General features: G+C 40.7%; 1 protein-coding gene across 1 annotated transcript in view; it reads right to left on the bottom strand.

Annotated features, from left to right (window-relative positions):
- Nucleotides 1–7,779: 7,779 nt before the first annotated feature.
- The window catches only part of TSPAN3 (tetraspanin 3), a 29,604-nt gene continuing 15,703 nt past the window's right edge, over nucleotides 7,780–21,680 (bottom strand). The window contains exons 4-7 of the mRNA XM_025920024.2: nucleotides 17,984–18,085; nucleotides 16,956–17,108; nucleotides 16,610–16,693; nucleotides 7,780–8,675 (exon numbers count right to left, since the gene is read on the bottom strand). Of these exons, the coding sequence (XP_025775809.1) occupies nucleotides 8,583–8,675; nucleotides 16,610–16,693; nucleotides 16,956–17,108; nucleotides 17,984–18,085 (432 nt within the window). The 3' untranslated portion in view covers nucleotides 7,780–8,582. The remainder of the gene's footprint in view (nucleotides 8,676–16,609; nucleotides 16,694–16,955; nucleotides 17,109–17,983; nucleotides 18,086–21,680) is intronic.

The raw sequence follows: 21,680 nt of genomic DNA, 5'->3' as shown, positions 1-21,680 counted from the left end.
CCCAAGAGAAGCCAAGGAAACAGGAAGGCTGTTCCCAGAGAAAAAAGAGGGCTCCTTTCTGCTCCTGCCTGCCTCTGGTAGCCCACAATGGGCCGGAGAGGGCTCATGTGTGTGATGGAGAAGGGAGTGAGAGTCAGCACTGGAATCCCCCAGGATTTAGAACTAGAAGATACTCTGGGAGAATCTAATCTGACCTCCTGCACAATGCCCTGCCTGTCACCACTGGGTACCCCAGTCGGCATCAACATCCCTGGTGACAGGCAGCATCCATGAAGGCCCATATGCCCGGGCAAATGTCAGGTGCTACGGTGGCAAAAATGAGGCATCTGACCAAGCTTCTCCCTAGGCAGAGGGTAAGGAGGGCACTGAGAAAAGGGGGCTGCCCCCCATGGCTATGCAGATTTCCAGCTCTGTGCCTCATCTTTATCACGTGAGCAAGAAAGTAGGGGTGACTAAGTACACTTGGCACCTGGTGGTGGAGGGGATGGGCTCTGTTCTCTTGGGAGGGGTAGTACCTTTGGGGTGCAGCCTCTCACCTGTCTTGTGTGTGGGCACCACAAAAGTCCATCAAGCAATGAAACGGTTGTTTTCTACCCAAGTGTTACTCATGCTGGGGCCAGGCAGGGTGGAAAGGCATGAGGCAGCCCCCGTGCAGGGCAGGCCTCCCGGAAGCAGGGCTCCAGCTAGCCCTCTGCTGGATACCACCCACCTCTGCTTCAATGTGGCAGATGGGATGAGAGAAAGGCTTTGGGCATTTGGAAAAAATCAGACTAAGGCTTAAATCTTCCTGGAAATGTCATTGTCCCTTATAAAGCACATTCTACAAGGGAACTGACCAAACACCCTGACACATCTGACGTTCATAAATAGGGATGTTTGGAAAGGAAAACATAATCTTGTGCGTAATCTTGGTCTTCTCCCCTGAAGGAGAGAGGTCAGTGAATAAAGCCCTATGGAAATGCCTGCCTGCGACTGCCAGGCGTGGGACCTGCCAGGCGCCTCGGAAGGAATTTGATCAAGGCCTCCTGATGACTTCTGTGACTGGCCCTGTATTTAATAATTGGGAGTGGAGGGGTGTTCAGGGGTGCAAAGAGCTCACTCACTCCAGAAGGGGTGCACAGATGCTGTAACTCCTCTGATATAAGGTAGAAAGCAAGCAGGTGAGAGTAGGCCCCAGATGCTAGGTGCAGACTGTCCAACATGGAAGTGATGGTGGCTCGTCTGGGAAGTGGCAAAGGGGCTGAAGAGCAATTCAGGAAGGCCAGGGAAAGCAGATCGACAGGACTTGGTAACTTACAGGCTAAGAGACAGAAGTGGGAGGACTGGAAAGGAAGGAGGAAAGGAGCGACTTCTGAACTGAGCCAGGCCTTGAGGGCAGACGGGTCCTCCCGAGGCTGAGAAGGACATGGAGGAGGGGTCAGCGGCAGGGACAAAGCCTGAGCAAGGGCCCGGAAGAGGCAGGACAGCCAAGGAGACTGACCACCGGCATCAGTCACGTATGGGCAGCCAAGAGGGAAGAAAAAGAGAAAGTTAGGTATCGTGCTTTATTTGTTCCTTGAAAATACCTTGTCATCTTGACTGAGCATTCCATTCGACTACAGAGATTTTTAAAAAAACCTTTGGCCTAGATATTTATCATCATTTCTGACAGGTGCTGCAGTGTCTATGGCCCCAGAGGGCGATGGGTAATGAGTGTTAGATAACAGAGCCTGTGCTCTAGTCGTTCAGGCAGCCAGAGAATGGAGCTGAAAGCAACTCATGGGTCACAATTTATACCAGGGAAAAAACCCACAAATGAATCTAAGTCAGAGCCATGGCCTCTGCAGCTTTCTCCATTCTCCATGCACCAGGCAGGTCAGAACCTCAGCTGCCATGAAACAACTGCGTGGACAGACAGCCTTCCCGGCAGAAGAGATGGCGCCACATAAAGAGGGAGCTGGCAGCCTGCTTCCTCATGGATGACAGCCTCTGAAGTCAGAACATCAGGGTCCAAAGCCAGGCTCGTGCTTCCTTGTGTGGTTTTAGGCAAGTCACAATTTCTCTGGACCTCATCTTCATCATCAGTAAGATGGGTATAATCAGCCTCTTGTGTACCTGCTACCCTCATATAAGTTCAAATTAGATATAAGTACTAATTAAAAGCAAGAGATGACCATTTTGAACAAAAAGGCCTCTGAATCTTGGCATAATCATCCTCACTCAGCATGCCCTTTGGAGGGCTGTGGTTATGTCAGTAAGTCCTTCCTAAAGGAGACAAGGAGTAAAGAAGCGATCTGCTTTTTGGCCAAACTAGATGCATGCCATCACTGAGCTCCAACACCTAATGCCAAACACCTTCCCATAGCTATTCCCAGGCCCAGCCACATCTGCCTCAGTCTGGTGAACCAAGATGTCTGCCTATTTCCCATCCTGGCGTGTGAGGCAGTAGCACAGGCCCAGAACAAAGCTGCCACCGGCAAGTGGGCACACCACCCTTAACATCCTCACAGGATTCTCAGGACCCCAGGGATGTGGCTTTCCAACTGGGTCCAGCAAAGCCCCACTTAGGGGCCAAAAGGAGGAGGAAGGGAGTGCCGTGCCTATTTCATCTTGAACTCCACTTGTAGAGTTTATATGCTGGACTAGCAGTGGTTCTCAACCCTGGCTTCTCAGTGGGGTTACCTAATAAGACTTTTAAAAATGCTGATGCTTTGGTCCCACCTTAGATAGACTGAAACCAATTCTCAGTCAGCCGAATTTGAGCATAAATATTTTAAACATTCTTCTGGTGATTCTAATATGCAGCCAGCAATGAGGACCTTTCTGGCTAATGGGTTTTTCAGCTTAAAAAAAAAAAAGTAAAATGGAAATCCTATTCTTATGGCACCATAGTAACTTATTTTAGACGTTCAGTGCCCACTAAGTGCCAGGTGCTGGGGATGCAAACATAAACACATTTCTTTTCTATCCTATTATTTCCATATCTATTTTTCTTTCAGTGAGTACACTCAGGAGAGAAGGACTTGTGTGTAAGTCCATTTCCCCAGGAATAGGAATGTACACAGCACTGTCCAAAAAGGTATTTAGTAGGAACACTTAGCTTATTTTTGCAAGGTCACTAACACCCTCAGGAGACCTCAGACACACTGTAACAAAGAGCCACCCAGAATGTGCAAATTATTTTCAAGAACTGCCCCCCAACCTGTGTTGGATACAAGATCAATGTATCTAAGGTGGAGGTGCTCCCTCACACCAACCATAACCAGTTAGAAAATGTATCAGGAAGATTATCCCACTCACAGCAGTAGACACTGAATTTCATAGAAAAGTTTCCTAAGTAAACTTAACCCTGTTAAGATATGTAAGGGGAAAAAATCCACTACCAAAACCCTATCAAATTAGGCAGATGACAGAAACTGGAAATCCAACAGATACAAATGGCTAAAACATCTTAATAGTAAAAGAATACATATTCTTATTTATTGGAGTGGAAGAAAAATAAAGGCTGATAATATACAAAATGCCAATAAGGGTATAGGAAAATGCACACTTTCATACTCTAGTGGGAATATAAATTAGAATAGCTTTTCTGGAGGGCGGCTGGACATAACCATGAAAAGCTTTTAATGTGCCTTTTTGTCCAGAGTAAATCCATTACTCCATTCTTGCGTCCACGTAAAAATGCACAACATGGGGTGGTGAAAATGCGCTGGAACTAGAGAGGTGGTTGTGCAACGCTGAATGCACTAAATGCTGAACCATGCACTTTAAAATTGTTAATTTTATGCTATGTGCATTTAACTCAATAAAAATTTTTTAAAAATTAAAACAAGTTAAATGCTTAACAGCATGTGTACAGAAGTCTGCACTGCAGCAAGGCTGGAGTCAATCCGAATGTCCATCCACTGCACACTGGTTAAGCATGATATTAATATACCCATGCAGCTGACAAACAAAAATGACAGAATTCTACATTCTGGTACAGAGTACATACTATGCTGTGAAGAAGAAAAAAAGACCTTGTAGAACAGAATTCATATATTAGCAAAAAGCAAAACTAAACCCCATCACCAAATGTAGTTTTTTGTATATGTAAATAGTCTGGAAGGATACACACCATCCCTAAACTTTACCTGTGGGTACTTTTTTAAAATAGTTGTATGGTTTACATTTTTTAAAGCACTATTACTTTTGTTAAAAAAGAATTATGGGGGCGCCTGGGTGGCGCAGTCGGTTGAGCGTCCGACTTCGGCCAGGTCACGATCTCGCGGTCCGTGAGTTCGAGCCCCGCGTCAGGCTCTGCGCTGATGGCTCAGAGCCTGGAGCCTGTTTCTGACTCTGTGTCTCCCTCTCTCTCTGCCCCTCCCCCATTCGTGCTCTGTCTGTCTCTGTCCCAAAAATAAATAAACGTTAAAAAAAAAATTAAAAAAAAAAAAAAAAAAGAATTATGAACAATTTTTAAAAGGGATTAAGACAAGCTCTGATAGGAAAAGCGGCAAAGACACCCCTGTAGTAATGCACACAGCTAGTGTCAGGGACCAGGGATCCTCAGAGAAACGGATTCCAGGGCACCAGGGGTACAAGATAAGCCTGGGACATCTTGTTAAGTCAGAAATTACAAAAACGTTCAACAAAAAATGCCAGGACACAAAAAGCAACTTGAAGGGGCTCCCGCTGGCCAAATCTGAAACTATTTGAAAACCAAAAGCAAAAAAGGACAATAATGAACTATAGATCACTGGGAAAAAAAAATGGGACTTGATCAGTCCATAATGAATATAAATGTGTGTGTGTGTGTGTGTGTGTAGACATACATACATACATACATACATACATAAACTGGGGGACAAGGCAGGGAGGACAGACTGGTAAACATGGAAGGAGTGCCGGAATGGAAAAAGTGTTTCACAACCATCATAGTAAAGATGAAACCTAAAACAACAATCATCATAGAGAAGATCAAATCAGGCCAGAATCAGCAATATTTGCTAAACCTAGGGGAAGTTTGGTGAGAAGCAGGATTTTTAAACAGTCTTACTGTATGGTCTCCAGAGATGGCCTGAGTTGGGAGAAAACAGTAACTATACCATTGAGAGAACAAAAACCACCTTAACTAATGTGTGCCAAACTCGCCCTTCCTCGCCATATAGAAGTGAGGACATTTCTCTTTTGCCAGCTGGAGGAGACTTTGTGTTTCAGTCTGGCCTGGATCTCAGCGGCATTCTCCATGGTGGCTCTTGGCTCTGCTGGTTCAGTGGTGGGCACCACTAGGGAGTTTATCCTGCAGCACAGGGCAGGCACTGCACTCCTGTCAGGTCCAACCCTCAGACTTGCAGGGCCCTCCTCTTTCTCAGTTCCTTCCTTGTCCTCTCTTCCCTTGACCCTGGGAGTGGGAGTGGTTTCCTACTAAGCTGCTTTAGAGCTTTTTTTAAAAACCGCTTTTAGTAGCTAACCAATCTTTACCACTGTTAGCAACTGTTTATATTGTTTCCTGTTTTCATATTCCCCTCACTGCACCCTGAAGGATACACCAGGTGCCAGGTGATCAAAATTAACATCACCACGTCACCACTGTGGGGCAGATGGCATTGTGTGCTCCTGATTGTTACACCCTGAGAGGACACATGACATGGGTGGTGCTCCAGCCACCTGGAATGCAAAACCTAGTCTAATCAAGAAGAAACATCTGACAAACCCCAAACGAGCAGCAGCACTTAAAAGAAGGGACTGTATTCTTCCAAAATGTCAGTGTCATAAGTGACAAAGTTATGGCAATGCTCCAGATTAAAGGAGATCAAAGAGACAGGACAAATGATACCTGGGTCCTTGACTGGATCCAGAACTGGAGGAGATATGGTGTATAGGACATTATGAGGTCAAATGAAACACGAATGGTAGGTTAAAGTATTGTATCAGTGTTTAATGTGCTGAATTAGAATATCCTTATTCTTAGGAAATACCCACCAAAGTATTAGAGCTAAGGGCCATGAGGTACTTACAGAGAGAGCACATGCAAAAACACAAATGACAGATCAAACAGGGCAAAATATTAATAGATGAATCTATATGAAGGATATTTGGGCCTTCTATTCTTGTAATTTTTCTCTAAGTTTGAAATTATTTCCAAATAAAAGTAACTTTAAAAAAAGGCAATAGGATACAGCAGTGGCCCTCAGCCTTCATGCTCTGGAAGCTACCCAGGTTCTGGGATCCAGGGGTCTGTAGTTCCCAAAGTTCTTTTAGGTGAATCCAATGTGCAGACAACGGTGGGACAGCAACACAGCCGGAGAGCTCATCCATTAAATCCAGACATAAAAAATGGCTCTTTTGCCCTCTGAAGAATAAGCATTGGGGAACAGAGTCTCAGGTACTACAAACTCCCAGTCCACCATTAAAGGGAAGAAGCTGCGCTTTCACCAGGCAAGCAGAGAGGAACGAGTGAAGGAGACTGTGTGGAAATAGCCTCCTGGGCAAGTTAAAGGAACAGGCTAATAATTGGTACATTTTCCCCAAAGCAACTGCCTACTCTAGAGGCTCAGTCCTGCTGTGCAGAAATTGCTGAGGACAGCCAACATCGGTCCTGATATTGCTCACCCCAGCTCCAACCTGTGACGGGACAGCCAAAGAATGGTACGTATCGAAAACCGGAAGGGAGAAGAAAAGAGACAGGGCTGGGGGAGAAGGTAGTAGTGAAAGGTCATGAGGACAAGCAAAACATTCCTGCCTACTGTGCAACCTGTAGGGACAAGAGATGGGATGAGTCAGAGGAACACAGCAAACCTCCTCTAGTTCTCAAAAACCATGAATGTTTTAGTTAACTTCCACTCTGTGAACAGGAGTTTGTTTTTACTCTTCTCAACGCCTCCATTTTCAGGCAGGACAGACCTGCATGATTTTCCCCAAATTGATAGATCCAAAACCGAATGTGAACTCATGCCCATAGATACGGTCCTTACTTGCTTCCTAGCTCTGTTACTAATTCTGTTTCCTCAGTTGACTGAGCCAGAAACATGGGCCTCAACCTAGACTCCTTCCTTCCTCTCCCTTTTCTCTATCCCATATGCAATCAGTGATGGAATTCCACCATCCCTCTCCCCACCTCCACCAACGATACCCTGCCCCTCGCTCTTGCTCTGTCGTGAGCCATTACACCTACCTCACGCCCCTTCAATCATCCTCCCTACTGCAGTCACGGACATCCACAACAGGCACACACACAGCTGCCTCATGTTCAAGTAACATTGAACCTCTACAGGATGTCGTGGGAGACCCTAGAGGACTTGGGCTTTGCCACTTCAACTTTTCCCAGCCCTGTTATTTTAAGCTCCAGGTACAACAAGCTACTTGAAGCTCCCTGCACACTCCAACCCATCTCGCATTCCTGTGTACTTTCTCTCACAAAGCCTAGCCAAACTCTGGGCTCAGGCCTCTCCTCCAGGAAGTTGCCTCTGACCTCTCTGGGTACCTCCTTTGGGCTCCCATTTTTTTATTACTATAATCATCGCATTGTATGGAAATTAACTGCTTCTGTATATAGTCCTATAATAGGACTCCACATTCCTCCAAGACAAGGAGAGCATCATCACCATATGCCCAGTGTCATGCACACGGTTAGGTGTTCATATTTGTAGGATATACTACAGTGAAAAGCATCTCTGGCTTTTTGGATCCCAAGGCCTTTAGAATTTGGCAACCGATCTAATTAAAACACACGCAAATCATGTAGACATGCACCAACATTTAAAACCTTACACTGCTGCTTGGGAACTGAAGTATCCCCAAATAATTAAAAAGTACATGTTGAGGGGTGATACAGAGTTTATTGAATTAAATCCTTCTATTTACAACTGAGATCACATCTACATACTATTTTGCTAGTCTACATGGGTACATTAATCCTAATGAGTTTAGACTTATGATGAATGGGCTCAGTCATACAAAAACACACACACACTCACACTAATTGCTTTAAAACAGTAGTGCATACGTTATACTCCTCCTATAAAGCCAGCTTTGATTAAAAACTGCTAGTTTCAAAGATCAGTCTGATTTTGAAGATGAACCAAGAGACACACTGTATGATTCTAAAATCTATTTTAGCAATTTTATACAGTTGCTATCTTATTGGACTACAGTATATGTTTTTTAAAAGGACACTGATGAGGGGCACCATCTGGTGTTAACTTTAACCACAGCTGGTTTCCTCCCCCTCCCCCCAAAAACCTTTGGCCAAGAGTTCTCCATTGTGAAGACTGAAAGGGCCCTGGGACACTCCGGTAGCAGCCCCATTACTGCATGGAGGTAACAGAAAGTAGGTCCAAGCCCTCCTTTAATTCTCCCACACTATGCAACCTGCAAATGGTTCTGAATTAGAACATATACTGCCACACTTAAAAACTTAGGGACATGGAGGGTCAGCTAGAATAAGGGAAAAGAAAGGCATAGGTGGGTAGGGAAGTAGGTGGGTACATGAAGAGCCAAGCTGCTTTGTCCAACACCTGTGTGCTTTAACTAAATGAACTCAGAGGCCAACGCAGTAGACCTGGCTCAATTCACCTTCCAAATCAGAACAAGACTAAAAAGCTCAGGCTTGCATTTTTCTACTATGCATAGGTTCCACCGGTGATGAGGAGCTCATAAGCAGGATCTCTACTCCTTCTGCACAATACGATGCATGCACACAGCATGCCCAGCAGCTGTGGGAAGAAAACAGAGAAAAAAGAAGGCTGAAGACCCTCTCATAGCAAGTGTGTAATTTCTTTGTTGGCAATGGAGCTGTTTCAAAGTTCAGTGATCTCAAATCATCAAAAAAGCAATAACAACAGTAATAGAGGCAATTTCTAATGAATATATTATCTTTTTAGGAACTGTTTAAATACCAACTTTTAGTTTCCCTGCCTAAGAGCACCTAAGAACAATACACGAAGAGGAGAAATGGAAGGCTCTCCTGCCATTCCCACTCTTGATCAATAGCAGTGCTCTAAAAAAAAATAACTTTCTACAATGATGGAAACATTCTGTATCTGATACCAAAGGTCTAGGGAGTGGAATGACCAAGACTTTGTGAATTTAGGAAATTTACTGGTGGTCTTTTCAGACATCTGGATTTGGGGACATAAGTTTTATTAACAACCACAAAATTCACTACACGCATGAACAGCCCAAAAGCCTTATGGTGGAAACCAATCAATTGGTCTGAAGGTTTTTGTTTTTTTCATAATTATTTACTATTTTTGAAATCCAGATTTGGCTCTGTGGTATTACATACATATTACTTTTTAAAGGTCACTCTTCCTTCATGATTTTATTTTAATAAGCCCTAATCCCTCTGTGGCAGCAAGCTGGAATTGTAATAAAGTCATGCCATGTTATTTTGAATAAGCAAGAGGATTAAACTGGATTAAAGAGAAAATGATTCTAGAATTTTTGACCTGGCTTCTTACAAAATATAAATAGTAACCAAAGAGCTAAATGAGAGTAACTTAATTTGCTGTTCTAACTTTTCATAATGGTTTCAGTTATTTGATTTTAAAAGGCAGGGCTTCTGTACATATGGGGTCAATCAATTTCAACAAAATGTACCAGATCTATAAACAGGCTCTGAATGTTTGAAGTGGAAGATTACTAATGAGATACATATACAGAGAATAACGATGTCCTCAATCTGAATCTCCATGGTATAAAGTCACACATTCCAATTTCCAGCCTCAATTAGCTCACATTCTACCCATTCAAGATATATATTTGCTGCTTAAATCCATCAGTTTCATTACATCAATATTTGCTGAGTGCAGTAATAGCACAAAACATCTTGAAGACATTTTAAAAGTGGATATTGTTGAAAACTGAGTAAATATCTATAGCCAGTCTAGACATGTTTAGTATCTAATTCCTAAAGAAATACATTTCTACTCACTGTACATCCTCAAAATAGCTATAAAATCAAACAGAATTATGTTCCCAGGCAATGTTAAATTAAGCAATAAAAACGCTAAGCTCAGAAATTACTGATTTTCTGGAAAAAAAATCTCTCTTCCCATCCCACTTCCCTCACATTCCTTTCAGTTGGTTAACTTCTAGTGAAGGAGTCAGCACTCTCAAATGGGATCTGAAATAAGTATCATTTCTGTTCCTGAGTTTTATTTCAATTAAGTCAACTTGCACTGATTTTAAAACAATTAAATAAACTTGATAAAACCCTACTCATGCTTGGGAATGAGTCTGTTTATGAACATTAAACTCTACACATTAACTTCTTATATTCCAAACCTCATCACTAAGTGCTACAGGCCCACTTCCAAAGCTCTGCTATACTGAAATTTCACTGATTAAAATTTTCCAACAATAGACTTGGAAATATTTTAGCTTTAGAGTTATTTCTTGCAATAAAAATTTGCCCTGCAATATTCAAGTCATGAGAACTAATCTGCACTTAGTCTAAATATAATACCAAGCAACTGCAAAAAATAACTGCTAAATACAGAGGCAAGTGGTAATTAAAAAAACTGACTGCCAAGATTAAAATGTTCTAGAATATACTATGTAGGGGACATTATGGGAAAATAGGTATTGTTTGTTATATAAGGTTTTGGAACTGCACACTGGAAACACCTTTTTCTGAGAAAAATGTGGAACTCTGTATCAAAAAGTCACTTATAGGGGTGCCTGAGTGGCTCAGTAGGTTAAGCATCTGACTTCAGCTCTGGTCATGATCTCCTGGTTCCGTGGGTTCAAGCCCTGCATCGGGCTCTGTGCTGACAGCTCAGAGCCTGGAGCCTGCTTTATATTCTGTCTCCCTCTCTCTCCCACTTGTGTTTCTCCCACCCCCGTCTAAAATAAATAAACTTAAAAAAAAAAAAAAAAAGGAACAAAAGGTTACATGCCATATGGTTCCATTCATATATTTTGAAATGACAAAATTTTAGAAATGGAGAACAGATTAATGGTTGCCTAAGGTATGGGGGGAGGAGGCACAGGATGGAGGTGGGTGCAGTTAGTTATAAACAGGTACCAGGTAGAATCCCTATGGTGTTAGAACTGTTCAGTAAACCCACCAGGTCATAAAACTGTACAGAACTGAACATACACAGGTAGAAATGAAAAATCTGAATAAAATTGGTGGATTGTATCAGTGCCCATACCTTCGTTGTGATATACTACAGTTTTGCAAAATATTACCCCGGGGGCGGGGGGGACTGGGCAAGGCATACAAAGATTTGTCTGTATTACTTCTTAAAAATGCGCATGTATAGGGGTGCCTGGTTGGCTCAGTTGGTGGAGCATGCGACTCCTGATCTCGGGGTCATGAGTTTGAGCCCCACAATGGGGCTAGTTTACTTAAAAAAATTACATGTGAACATACAATTATAACAATTTTATAAAACAGCAAGGCAGAAAACTGTATACCATAAGCTTCTATTTGCATAAAAAATATTTATGTGCTGTCTAACCACAACTACTTCTGGGAAGATATACAGAAAACTGGTATCAGTGGTTAACACTTGATGAGGGATGGGGAGAATGGGTCTCAAGAACTAAGGTAAAACTGAGAGGGAGACCTACATTTTACTAAATTTAAATAATCTGAAAAAAATTCTATCAAATGGGTAAAACTTTCAAAACTTTCAGAAAGTTAACAAGATTTCATTTCCTCTAAACCAAAACAAAACCTAGCCACTCAAGAATTAGCTTCCCAAGCCTTGGTTTAACATGTTAAAGAAGAGTTACTTGAAATATTTAAGAGTGAATCAGAATCAGCCCACTAGATTTTACCTATGTGGGGGCCCAATGTGAAGTGTTATTCACTTATGTTTTTAACTCACATTAATGAGTAACTGACAGTCAAGAAGCAGCAGGAGGAAATAGCAGTCTCAACCTCCTTCACACTTGGCAATACAGACCAGAAAAAACCAACATGGCTTTGGGAAACAGTTCTCTCTGAAAGTTTGCTCTTGGTGATCCATCTTGAGGACATGCCAACTTTGTAAGACTCCAAAGACAGACAGTTCCCATTTTTCCCATATTTACTTTGCAGAAAGCCTTAACCTAGCAAATACTTGATATCGTCAAATCAAAACATAGATTTTTGTCTATTATTATGACCAGATCTTTTAAATATAAAATTCCTAATTGATCAATTGTTAATTTAAGAGGCTGGTGACACTCAAAGAAGTGAAATAGCTTGCTGATTAAAAAGACAACAAAATAAAGGGACACCTGACTGGCTCACTGGTTGAGTGTGTGACTCTTGATCTCAGGATTGTGGGTTGGCCCCCCACATTGGGTCCAGGGGAGATTACTTAAAAATAAAAACTTAAAAAAAAAAAAAAAAAAAAGGCTAACAAAATAAGAAGTGCAGCAAAATCCTAAAAATCTTTCTCTGACATTAAAAAATCCTGTTTAACAATTAACTAGTATTTTTCAGGGTTTTTTTTAAATTATTTTTTTAATGTTTATTTATTTTTGAGAGAGAGACAGAGTATGAGCAGGGGAGGGGCAGATAGAGAGAGAGGGAGACACAGAATCTGAAGCAGACTCCAGGCTCTGAGCTGTCAGTACAGAGCCCAATGCAGGGGTCAAACCCACAAAGCATGAGATCATGACCTGAGCCAAAGTCAGACGTTTAACTGACTGAGCCACCCCGGTGCCCCTGTTTTTTGTTTTTTTGTTTTTATCATTTTGGTCCCATTCAAACCTAGATCATTTAACTAGACTAGAGCAAGAGTTAGCATGTGTTTTCTGTTTTTTTTTTTTTTTTTATTAAAAAAAATTTTTTTAAATGTTTATTTACTTTTGAGACAATGTGAGAGACAGAGTGCAAGCAGCAGAGGGGCAGACAGGAGACACAGAATGTGAAGCGGGCTCCAGGCTCTGAGCTGTCAGCCCAGAGCCCAACGCGGGACTCCAACTCACGAACTGTGAGATCATGACCTGAGCCGAAGTCGGACGCTCAACCGACTGAACCACTCAGGCACCCCTAGCACATGTTTTCTTAAAGGGCAATATAATGAGTATTTTAGGCTTTGTAAACCAAGAGACAAAACTGGGTCTCTGTCACAACCATGTAACTCTGCCACTGTAAACACAAAAGCAGTCACAGATAATGCATAAATGAGTGTGGCTAACACAAAAAGAGGTAGTGGGCTAGACTGGTCCACGGGGCCTACTGACGGCCAACACGTGAACTACAGGCTTTTATTGGTAAATTAGGTTCATGAAAACATTTCTTCTTAAATTCACTTTTACGCCTTAGAACTTCAACAGAATGCACTACTTCATTCAACAGAACATGGTACTTAACAGTACCACAAAGTACTCTCAAATTCAAAGGAAACAATGCTTCCAACAGTTTTGATACGATACTACCAAAAAGTATCTTTCGATCTTTAACATTATTTTTCAAAGTTTTATTTACTTAAGTAATCTCAGGGTCATGGGGTTTACCCCAGTGGGCATGGAGCCTGCTTAAGAATCTTTCTCTCCCTCTGCCCCTTCCTCTCAAAAAAAATAAGAAAAATAAAGTAATCCCTCACCCAACATGGGGCTCAAAATCACAACCCCAAGATCAAGAGTTGCATGCTTTTCTGACTGAGCCAGCCAGGCACTCCTGACATTATTTAGAACTATATTTCCTATGATTGCTCTTAGCTTTCTCACTTTAGAACCCGAAGGAAAGTGCTAATGATATTTCAATGTTATTACATTGTGTATTTTATTAAGCTGAAGTGTCAATTAACTGTTAGGTTGCATAACAGGATTGAGGAATTTAATCTTTTGAAAACCTTAATTCTTCACTTTCTAATTCAAGGCAGAGTACAATGGGCCAGGGTTCAAGCTTCAGTGATGGTCATTAGTCATACTATCCTTGCTCCCCCTCGTTTTCATGGCCTTTAAAACAAAGCAGAGGTGCCTGGGTGGCTCAGTTGGTTAAGCGTCTGACTTCGGCTCAGGTCATGATCTCGCAGCTTGTGAGTTCAAGACCCGCATCAGGCTCTGTGCTGACAGCTCGGGCCTGGAGCCTGCTTCGGATTCTGTGTCTCCCTCTGTCTCTGCCACCCCCCCAGTCTACCGCCGCCAGCTCATACTCTGTCTCTCAAAAATAAATAAACGTTAAAAAAGAAATTAAAAACATAATGCAATTACGAAGGAAACAGGGACTGGAGACTCTCCAAGTGTCCTTTTAGCTCCAACTCTATCAGGATGAGCATAAAAGTACACTTTGGGTTGTTTTTACCTTTGCTCTGGTTTTCCAAACCCAGGGCACCAATCTACATCAGATTTTGAGTATCAAATGTTTAGGTACTCTTTATAGGTTTATAGGTACTCTTTAAAAAAAGAAAACATATTAGGGAAAATTCTTTCGTTATTTCTAATGTATGTTTTTTTCCCTTAAAACCAAAGTTTAAAAATTTTCAAGCCATTAGCATTTGAATCTGTGAAAGCTCTGAATCCTTGACTTAGTTTTGCTGAACTGAACACATCAAATCTTTATCAGCCATTACTTAAATAAGGGTAATTTAAGTATAAAATGCATAGGAGAAGGCATACTTAAAAATTAAAAGACTAGCTAAAATATTTATTAGCCCCCAATGAAAAATATTTAATGAAGAAATATCTGCCTGGTTAATAAGCTTAACAAAATGAGGGATGAAGCTAAAGTAATGATGTACATCAGTCTTCCTTATACATACTGTATATTTCATGACCACAAGCACCTTACAGTTTCAAAGCTTTTTTTTGCTGCATGCTAGTATGTGCTGATTTATTAACACAAATAAGATAATTAAGAATGCACAGACCAGGATTTCACTTGGGAAGAGACTTCCTTCATGTTTCATTATTTTTAGCTAAATGTTTGGACAATCAAAATATCATCCCTGCTGATTAACATATTACTGCTATGCTGAGCCACAAAGTAAATGCTTAGAAGGGCAGAGACCATAGCAAATAAAGAGCTAGGCTTTTAAATGAATCATTTCAAAGCTGTTTGAGTACCAGCAAAGTAAACAATCACCTTTAAGGCATTTCTCATTAAATACACTAGCTTTTCTTCAAATACACAGACAGCAGGCAATCTAAGCAACTTACCTTTAAACTAGCAATTACGTTGGTTTTATCTAACAATTAAAAGATAACTACACTTTCTTAAAATAGATTCTAGGCCTGAAGCATATTTCAAAAACAACCAAAAGAACACTCAGAACTAGATCTGACACAAAGGATTCTCAATCATTTTAATTTTTAAAAAATATTTATTTATATTTGAGAGAGAAACAGTGCATGAGCAGGGGAGGGGCAGAGAGAGATGGAGACAGAATCTGAAGCAGGCTCCAGGCTCTGAGCTGTCAGCACATGTGGAGCTCGAACCCACGAACTGTGAGATCATGCTCTGAGCCAAAGTCAGACTGACTCAGCCACCCAGGTGCCCCGGATTCTCAATCATTTTAAACAGTTGGTTATTCTCAGTTGTAAGATTCCTCTAAGATGTTCCTCTAACAGAATCCCTAAGATACATTGTATATGAAACTAGCAACTAGGTAGTTGTACAGAGCAGAAAAATAGCTATCTTTATTTGTTTTCAGGTGAGGGCTAAGGATGTGGGTGGAAGGGCTTTTTTGGTGAGGGAGGAGGAAGGAGTAGATAAAGTGAGAGGTAATTAAACAATTACCAGCTCCTATGCATACGCCATTATTAGGTGGGAAAAAGATTGTTTTCACTGGTAGAAGTTGGGAAGACAAGTTCTCTCAGCTACCAACAATGATATGGTATACTTTTGGATGTGCCAAGTGATGTCACAGACTCCTTAATGGCTATTAGTCTGATAAAACTAAGCCCAGAAATACAGAAGAGGTTAGAACCTCATTTTTACTTCATCTTTTCTGTAAAGCAACTCAATTGCTCCTATCAGCATAAGAGTCTAGTGTTGTAGTAGGAGTTCCTGATATACATATATGGACATATAAAACCATGAGGACAGAAAAATAAGAACCAGAAGAAGAAACAGTACAAAAAGATTGAAATGAAGCTTTCCATTTCCATAGTGAAATAAAGCAGTACAATTTTTAAAAATTCTGTGAAGTTCTATTAAAATACCTCCCAAGAATACATTAGGGCAACAGTATGTATTTTTAATTTTTTTTTTTTTTAACGTTTTTATTTTTGAGACAGAGAGAGACAGAGCATGAATGGGGGAGGGGCAGAGAAAGAGGGAGAGACAGAATCAGAAGCAGGCTCCAGGCTCTGAGCCATCAGCCCAGAGCCCGACGCGGGGCTCGAACCCACGGACCGTGAGATCGTGACCTGAGCTGAAGTTGGACGCTTAACCGACTGAGCCACCCAGGTGCCCCGGGCAACGGTATGTATTTTTGAACAGGCCACTCACTAGTCAAGTCAAGAAAGTAAAGCAAAATCTCCTCAAACCTAGTCCCTGCATCCAGATCTCTGGTTTCTTGGAACCATTATGGGTCTAGGACTAGAGACAGGAAATGGAAGACATTGGAAACAGACGGCCAGTACCTCAATGACTTCCAAGTTATCTATATACACAAAGATTAAATGCACTTAATGATTAAAACCATTCATGGTTGACATCAGAGAATGAGCACATTCTGGTAACAACCCCTGTGCTTACCTGAATAGCTGCAAATGCCAGTGCTGCCCAGATAACATGCATCATGATTTCTTGTAGCTTCTTCACAACTAGAGCTTCACATCCCTGAAACACACAAAGTCATCGTCAATAAAAGTCTTTTTTTAAAGTGAAAGCTACAAGGTCACATATCACTACTCAGTGGCAGAAATGGAAATAACAGAAACCCAAAGAAGGAAAGACAATGTACTTAAAAATAATTTACAGTAACATAAAACAGCATAAAGACATACAAAAGAGTGTAGAAAAGAAGTTCTAGGTAAAGATAGTTCAGAGACAACCAGGTTACCAAGCTAGATTCAAGTCTTGGTCAAGAAGCCAAACTTACCTCGGCATAGAGGTCAGAGGGGTGGGCCAGACTGCCATTACAGCTGCTGGCGGTCTCTCTGCAGCAGCTAAGAGGGACACTCTGGTTTTTGGTTTCTTTGAACCAGTCTGTATTTTCCCAGTCTGAATAGTTGTGAATTCCACAACAGTGCAGCTAGTGGGAAAGAGAACAGAAATATTAGTCCTCCCAAGACACACAGATCTGTGTTGAACTTTAAAATTCTGTGCACTGCAGAACTTTAAGCTACTCTAGACCAGTTAAGTCCAATAAAACTTTCTGCAATGATAAGAATGTTCGGTGTCTGCTTGTTCAACATAGTAGCCACTAGGCACCTGAGGTTACTGAGCACTTACAACGTGGCTAGAGTGACTAAAGAACTGGATGTTAAATTTTAATTAGCCACTAGTAACTTTACAAATTCTACATGAAAAGCATATTACCCACAATGGGTAATTTATAGCTAAGAAAAATCTTCATATCTTACATGTTAAATATTATTTCCAATGATAATATATTTCAAATATTTTCTCCGAAATGTCTGGGATTTGCTTTAAGATAATCTAGCAAAAGATATGTGGGGTAAAAGATGAAATAAGATTAACAAAAAATTGAAAATTTTGAGGTAGGTTTATGGATATAAGGATCTACTATACCAGTCTCTTTACCTTCACACATTTCCAATTATCCATAATTTTTTTTAACAGTTTTGTCTATTATCTTTTCTGGTCTTGCTTTCTAAAGGTATATGAAGACCTCTTACCTCCTTGAAGTCCCTTGAGGATCCCATCTTTCCTGTGACACATACCTCTCTTCCATTATCACCTTTCTGACTAATTACTTTTTTGGTAAAAAGTCACTAGGTGACAATGGAAAAAACTTTTCAAGAGTGAAGGTGAAAATATTAGACACACCATGAAGCTATCCATGGCTACAAAAATACATGTTTAATTTACACAGTAATAGCTGAGTTTAAGGTTGACCCAACAGTGACTGGCCCTCAAAATTGAATTCACCTGAAGAGAGCTCACCTGTCTCTGAACATAATCAATAGCCCGGCTAGCAGCATCAGGGTTCGTTCCATTGTAGGTCTTATACACTTTCTGAATGCTGCGGTCAACCTCATTTTCCACCTGAATCAAAACAAAGAATTTGGTCCCTTAAAAATACTGGTAAAATTAACATTTGTCAAGGCTCCAGCTAAGAAATCTAACTGACATGTATGCAGAGTTGCCAGATATCTTTGTGAATTTCTTTTAAGAAAAAAATTTTTCTCCCTGTCTCCACAGAGATTCAGGTAAAAATGCAGACATATTACATCACACACTATAAGCATTCAAAGAGAAGACTGTGTGCAAGACAGATTAACAATCTATTCAAGAGAGAGAAAGCAGCTGAACCCTGAGACAGATGTCCTAAATTATAAATGAACTGCCTTTCTTTTCAAATAAGCTTTCAGTGGGTTGGATTTACTCATTTTCCTTTCCAAAAGTAGATTAAAAATAAAGACCTCCCACAAGATACTTTTGGAACAAATACCAACATACTTTCCATTTTATTTATTCAATGTTTCGATTTAGCCAAATACACAAAAGTAATCAGCAGGTGAAAAAAATCAGTCCTTACAAGTAGCATTTTATGAAAAAGGTGCAGTTTGATGTTATATGAATTAGGCGACAGGAAATAAACTCTTCATAACTTAATTTCTGTCAATCACTAAATGGCAAGAAAAGTACCATTTAGTAAAATTTGTTTGTACCAGATTCTCCTTACCCTTCTAAGATGATTAGACCTACTTAGTAATTATACCAGTTATGTGATTTAACTACAAGGTGATAACCAGTAGGGGCAAACCCAATACATTCTTTTTTGGGCCACAGTTACCTGGTACCTTATGTATCAATGATTTGAAAATTAGATTGGCATATTATGCCTTTGATTTAAAATTATAAATTACAGTAACAATACTTCTCTTTTATTTCTTAAGTTTATTTATTTTTGAGAGAGAGAGAAAGAGAGAGAATCCCAGGAGAGTCCAACACAGGACTTGAACTCCCAAACCATAAGATCATGACCTGAGCCGAAACCAAGCCAGTACCTCTATTATGTCTTTATCATAGCCCTAAAGTTATACCCCAATTAATTACTTTCAGGCAGCCTGTTTAGCCTTATTTTTTTTTTTAACGTTTTTTTAAAAAAAAATTTTTTTTAACTTTTTTTTTTATTTATTTTTGAGACAGAGAGAGACAGAGCATGAACGGGGCAGGGGCAGAGAGAGAGGGAGACACAGAATCGGAAGCAGGCTCCAGGCTCCGAGCCATCAGCCCAGAGCCTGACGCGGGGCTCGAACTCACGGACCGTGAGATCGTGACCTGAGCTGAAGTCGGACGCTTAACCGACTGAGCCACCCAGGCGCCCCATAGCCTTAAATGGTACTTAGGTGGAAAGGAAAAGCAGGCAAATAGAAAAGGCGAAAGAAAAGGAAATGACTAAGAAAGAGGAAAGAGGGGCAAGATGGGAATGGCTGGCAACAGCTGCCTTGGTTTTCAAGTTGGCAGGACCCTCATTCATCAGGATGGGCACAGAAGGTAGGATCTCAACTCATAATCACCTTTTTCTATGTCCAGAACAAAGGCTTTTTTTTTTTTTTTTTTAAAGTGGCAATGGAAAATGAAGTCCTCAATTTCGCTCTAAAAAAGAAATCAGAAAATGTGTATTTCCCCCTTCCATACCGGGAATTTATGGGCTGAGGAAATCTGAACAAACTTCTCATTCTGAGGTAATTTAAAGAAAGTTAAATACTCACAAGTTAGAATAGTAGAACACTTTGCTATATTAAATAAGATTAGAAGTCTTGACTTGTAATTTTTTTTTCATTCAACAGATCCATAAATTCATTAACATTTATTATGCCAGGTGTCTTGCCACTGCTGGACAGTCAAAGATGACTGCCTTGCCCTTAAGAAGTTTGGAGTCCCCAGGCTAGATCTTTAAAAGATACACTGTAACAGAATTCAACAAGGGGGAAACAGAAAACTTTCTTGTCCAAAAGTTATTACTTGCTTGTTGATTTAATGTTTCTATTATCCTGCCTCAAATGAGGAAAGTGAATTATGATCAGATATTACAACAGCCTCTAATTTAAGTTCCAGAAGGATTTTACAAAGGGCTACAACATCTCCCTCATGTGGAACAGTCACTAGGGTATGCCTATAAAGTTCAGTTAAGGATTAGCTGGAAATTCTGTATGAACAAATCAATCAAATGTAATAGTCTGGGGTTAGAGGTAGGCCTGGATGAATCAAATTTTAAAATGAATCCTTCCTTCAACAGAGAGCTGAAATGTAATATAGATGATAGCTGAATATTCCCTAGCATGTCTTGGGTAGAGACTATATGAAATAGTAAGAAAACCCTTTGGCTGATCTCTACCCTGAGTCCAGAAATTTATGTCATATAATTCATTAATTTATACATATAAAACCCGTGTTGTTCAAAGGTCAACTGGGTGTATATATATGGGTACCCATATACATATGTTTGTCAAATATAGATGTGAAATCCAAGTAGGCCATCTATGATTTTGACAAGGTTCTAAAACCATTCCTCTCGAATATTTGTGGAATGAAAGGACCTAACCATGACCCTAAACTGACTTTCACATACTCTCTCCATCCAAGGAACATATTGTTGTTGTTGTTTTCATTATTATCCTACATGTAAAAATTAGTGGTAAATGCAGTTGTACTACAGTTAACAAATGGAGAAGCCTCCCATGCATGGTCAGGAGTAGTTGGTTGGTTAACTGAGGCTTTTAGAAAAACTACAGGCTTTTAGAAAATCACAGCTTTTAGAAAAAGTACACATTTTCGGGGCACCTGGGTGGCTCAGTCAATTAAGTGTCCAACTCTTGATTTCAGCTCAGGTCATGATCTCACAGTTGTGAGTTCGAGACTCGCGTCAGGCTCTGTGCTGACAGTGCAGAGACTGCTTAGGATTCTTTCTCTCCCTCCCTCTCTGCTCCTCCCCTGCTTGTGCCCTCTCTGTTTCTCCCTCAAAAATAAATAAATAAAACTTTAAAAAAATGAACATTTTCATTTAGCTTAAAGCACAGAAATGTGTATTTCACACTAATCTTTTTTTTTTTTTTTAATTTTTTTTTTCAACTTTTATTTATTTTTGGGACAGAGAGAGACAGAGCATGAACGGGGGAGGGGCAGAGAGAGAGGGAGACACAGAATCGGAAACAGGCTCCAGGCTCTGAGCCATCAGCCCAGAGCCTGACACGGGGCTCGAACTCACGGACCGCGAGATCGTGACCTGGCTGAAGTCGGACGCTTAACCGACTGCGCCACCCAGGCGCCCCTCACACTAATCTTAAAATGCAAGCCTGTCTTTTCTTTGCATAGGATCCACTGATTAGAGCTCTTTATCATTTGTTCTGCACAAATCACATCCTTAGTACATTGACAGTGACTTCCAGTTTGGGTTTCTTTACACTGCAGAGACATTGCAACACAATCAAAGTGTAGAATTCTACTAATTATTATTATAATTATTATTATAATTTCCCCTAAACTTTTACGTAATTGTACTCATAGCTGATTTGATCAAAAATGTTTTAGTGATTGAGGCACCTGGGTGGCCCAGCTGGTTAAGCGTCCAACTCTTGATTCTGGCTCAGGTCACAATCTAACAGTTTGTGAGACAGAGCTCGAGTCTGACTCG

The sequence above is a fragment of the Puma concolor genome, chromosome B3, assembly GCF_028749965.1.
Source record: "Puma concolor isolate L17-30 chromosome B3, mPumCon1.1.hap2, whole genome shotgun sequence".
Lineage (NCBI taxonomy): Eukaryota > Metazoa > Chordata > Mammalia > Carnivora > Felidae > Puma > Puma concolor.
The sequence above is the reverse complement of the archived record's forward strand: the minus strand, read 5'-3'. Positions and strand labels throughout refer to the sequence as shown.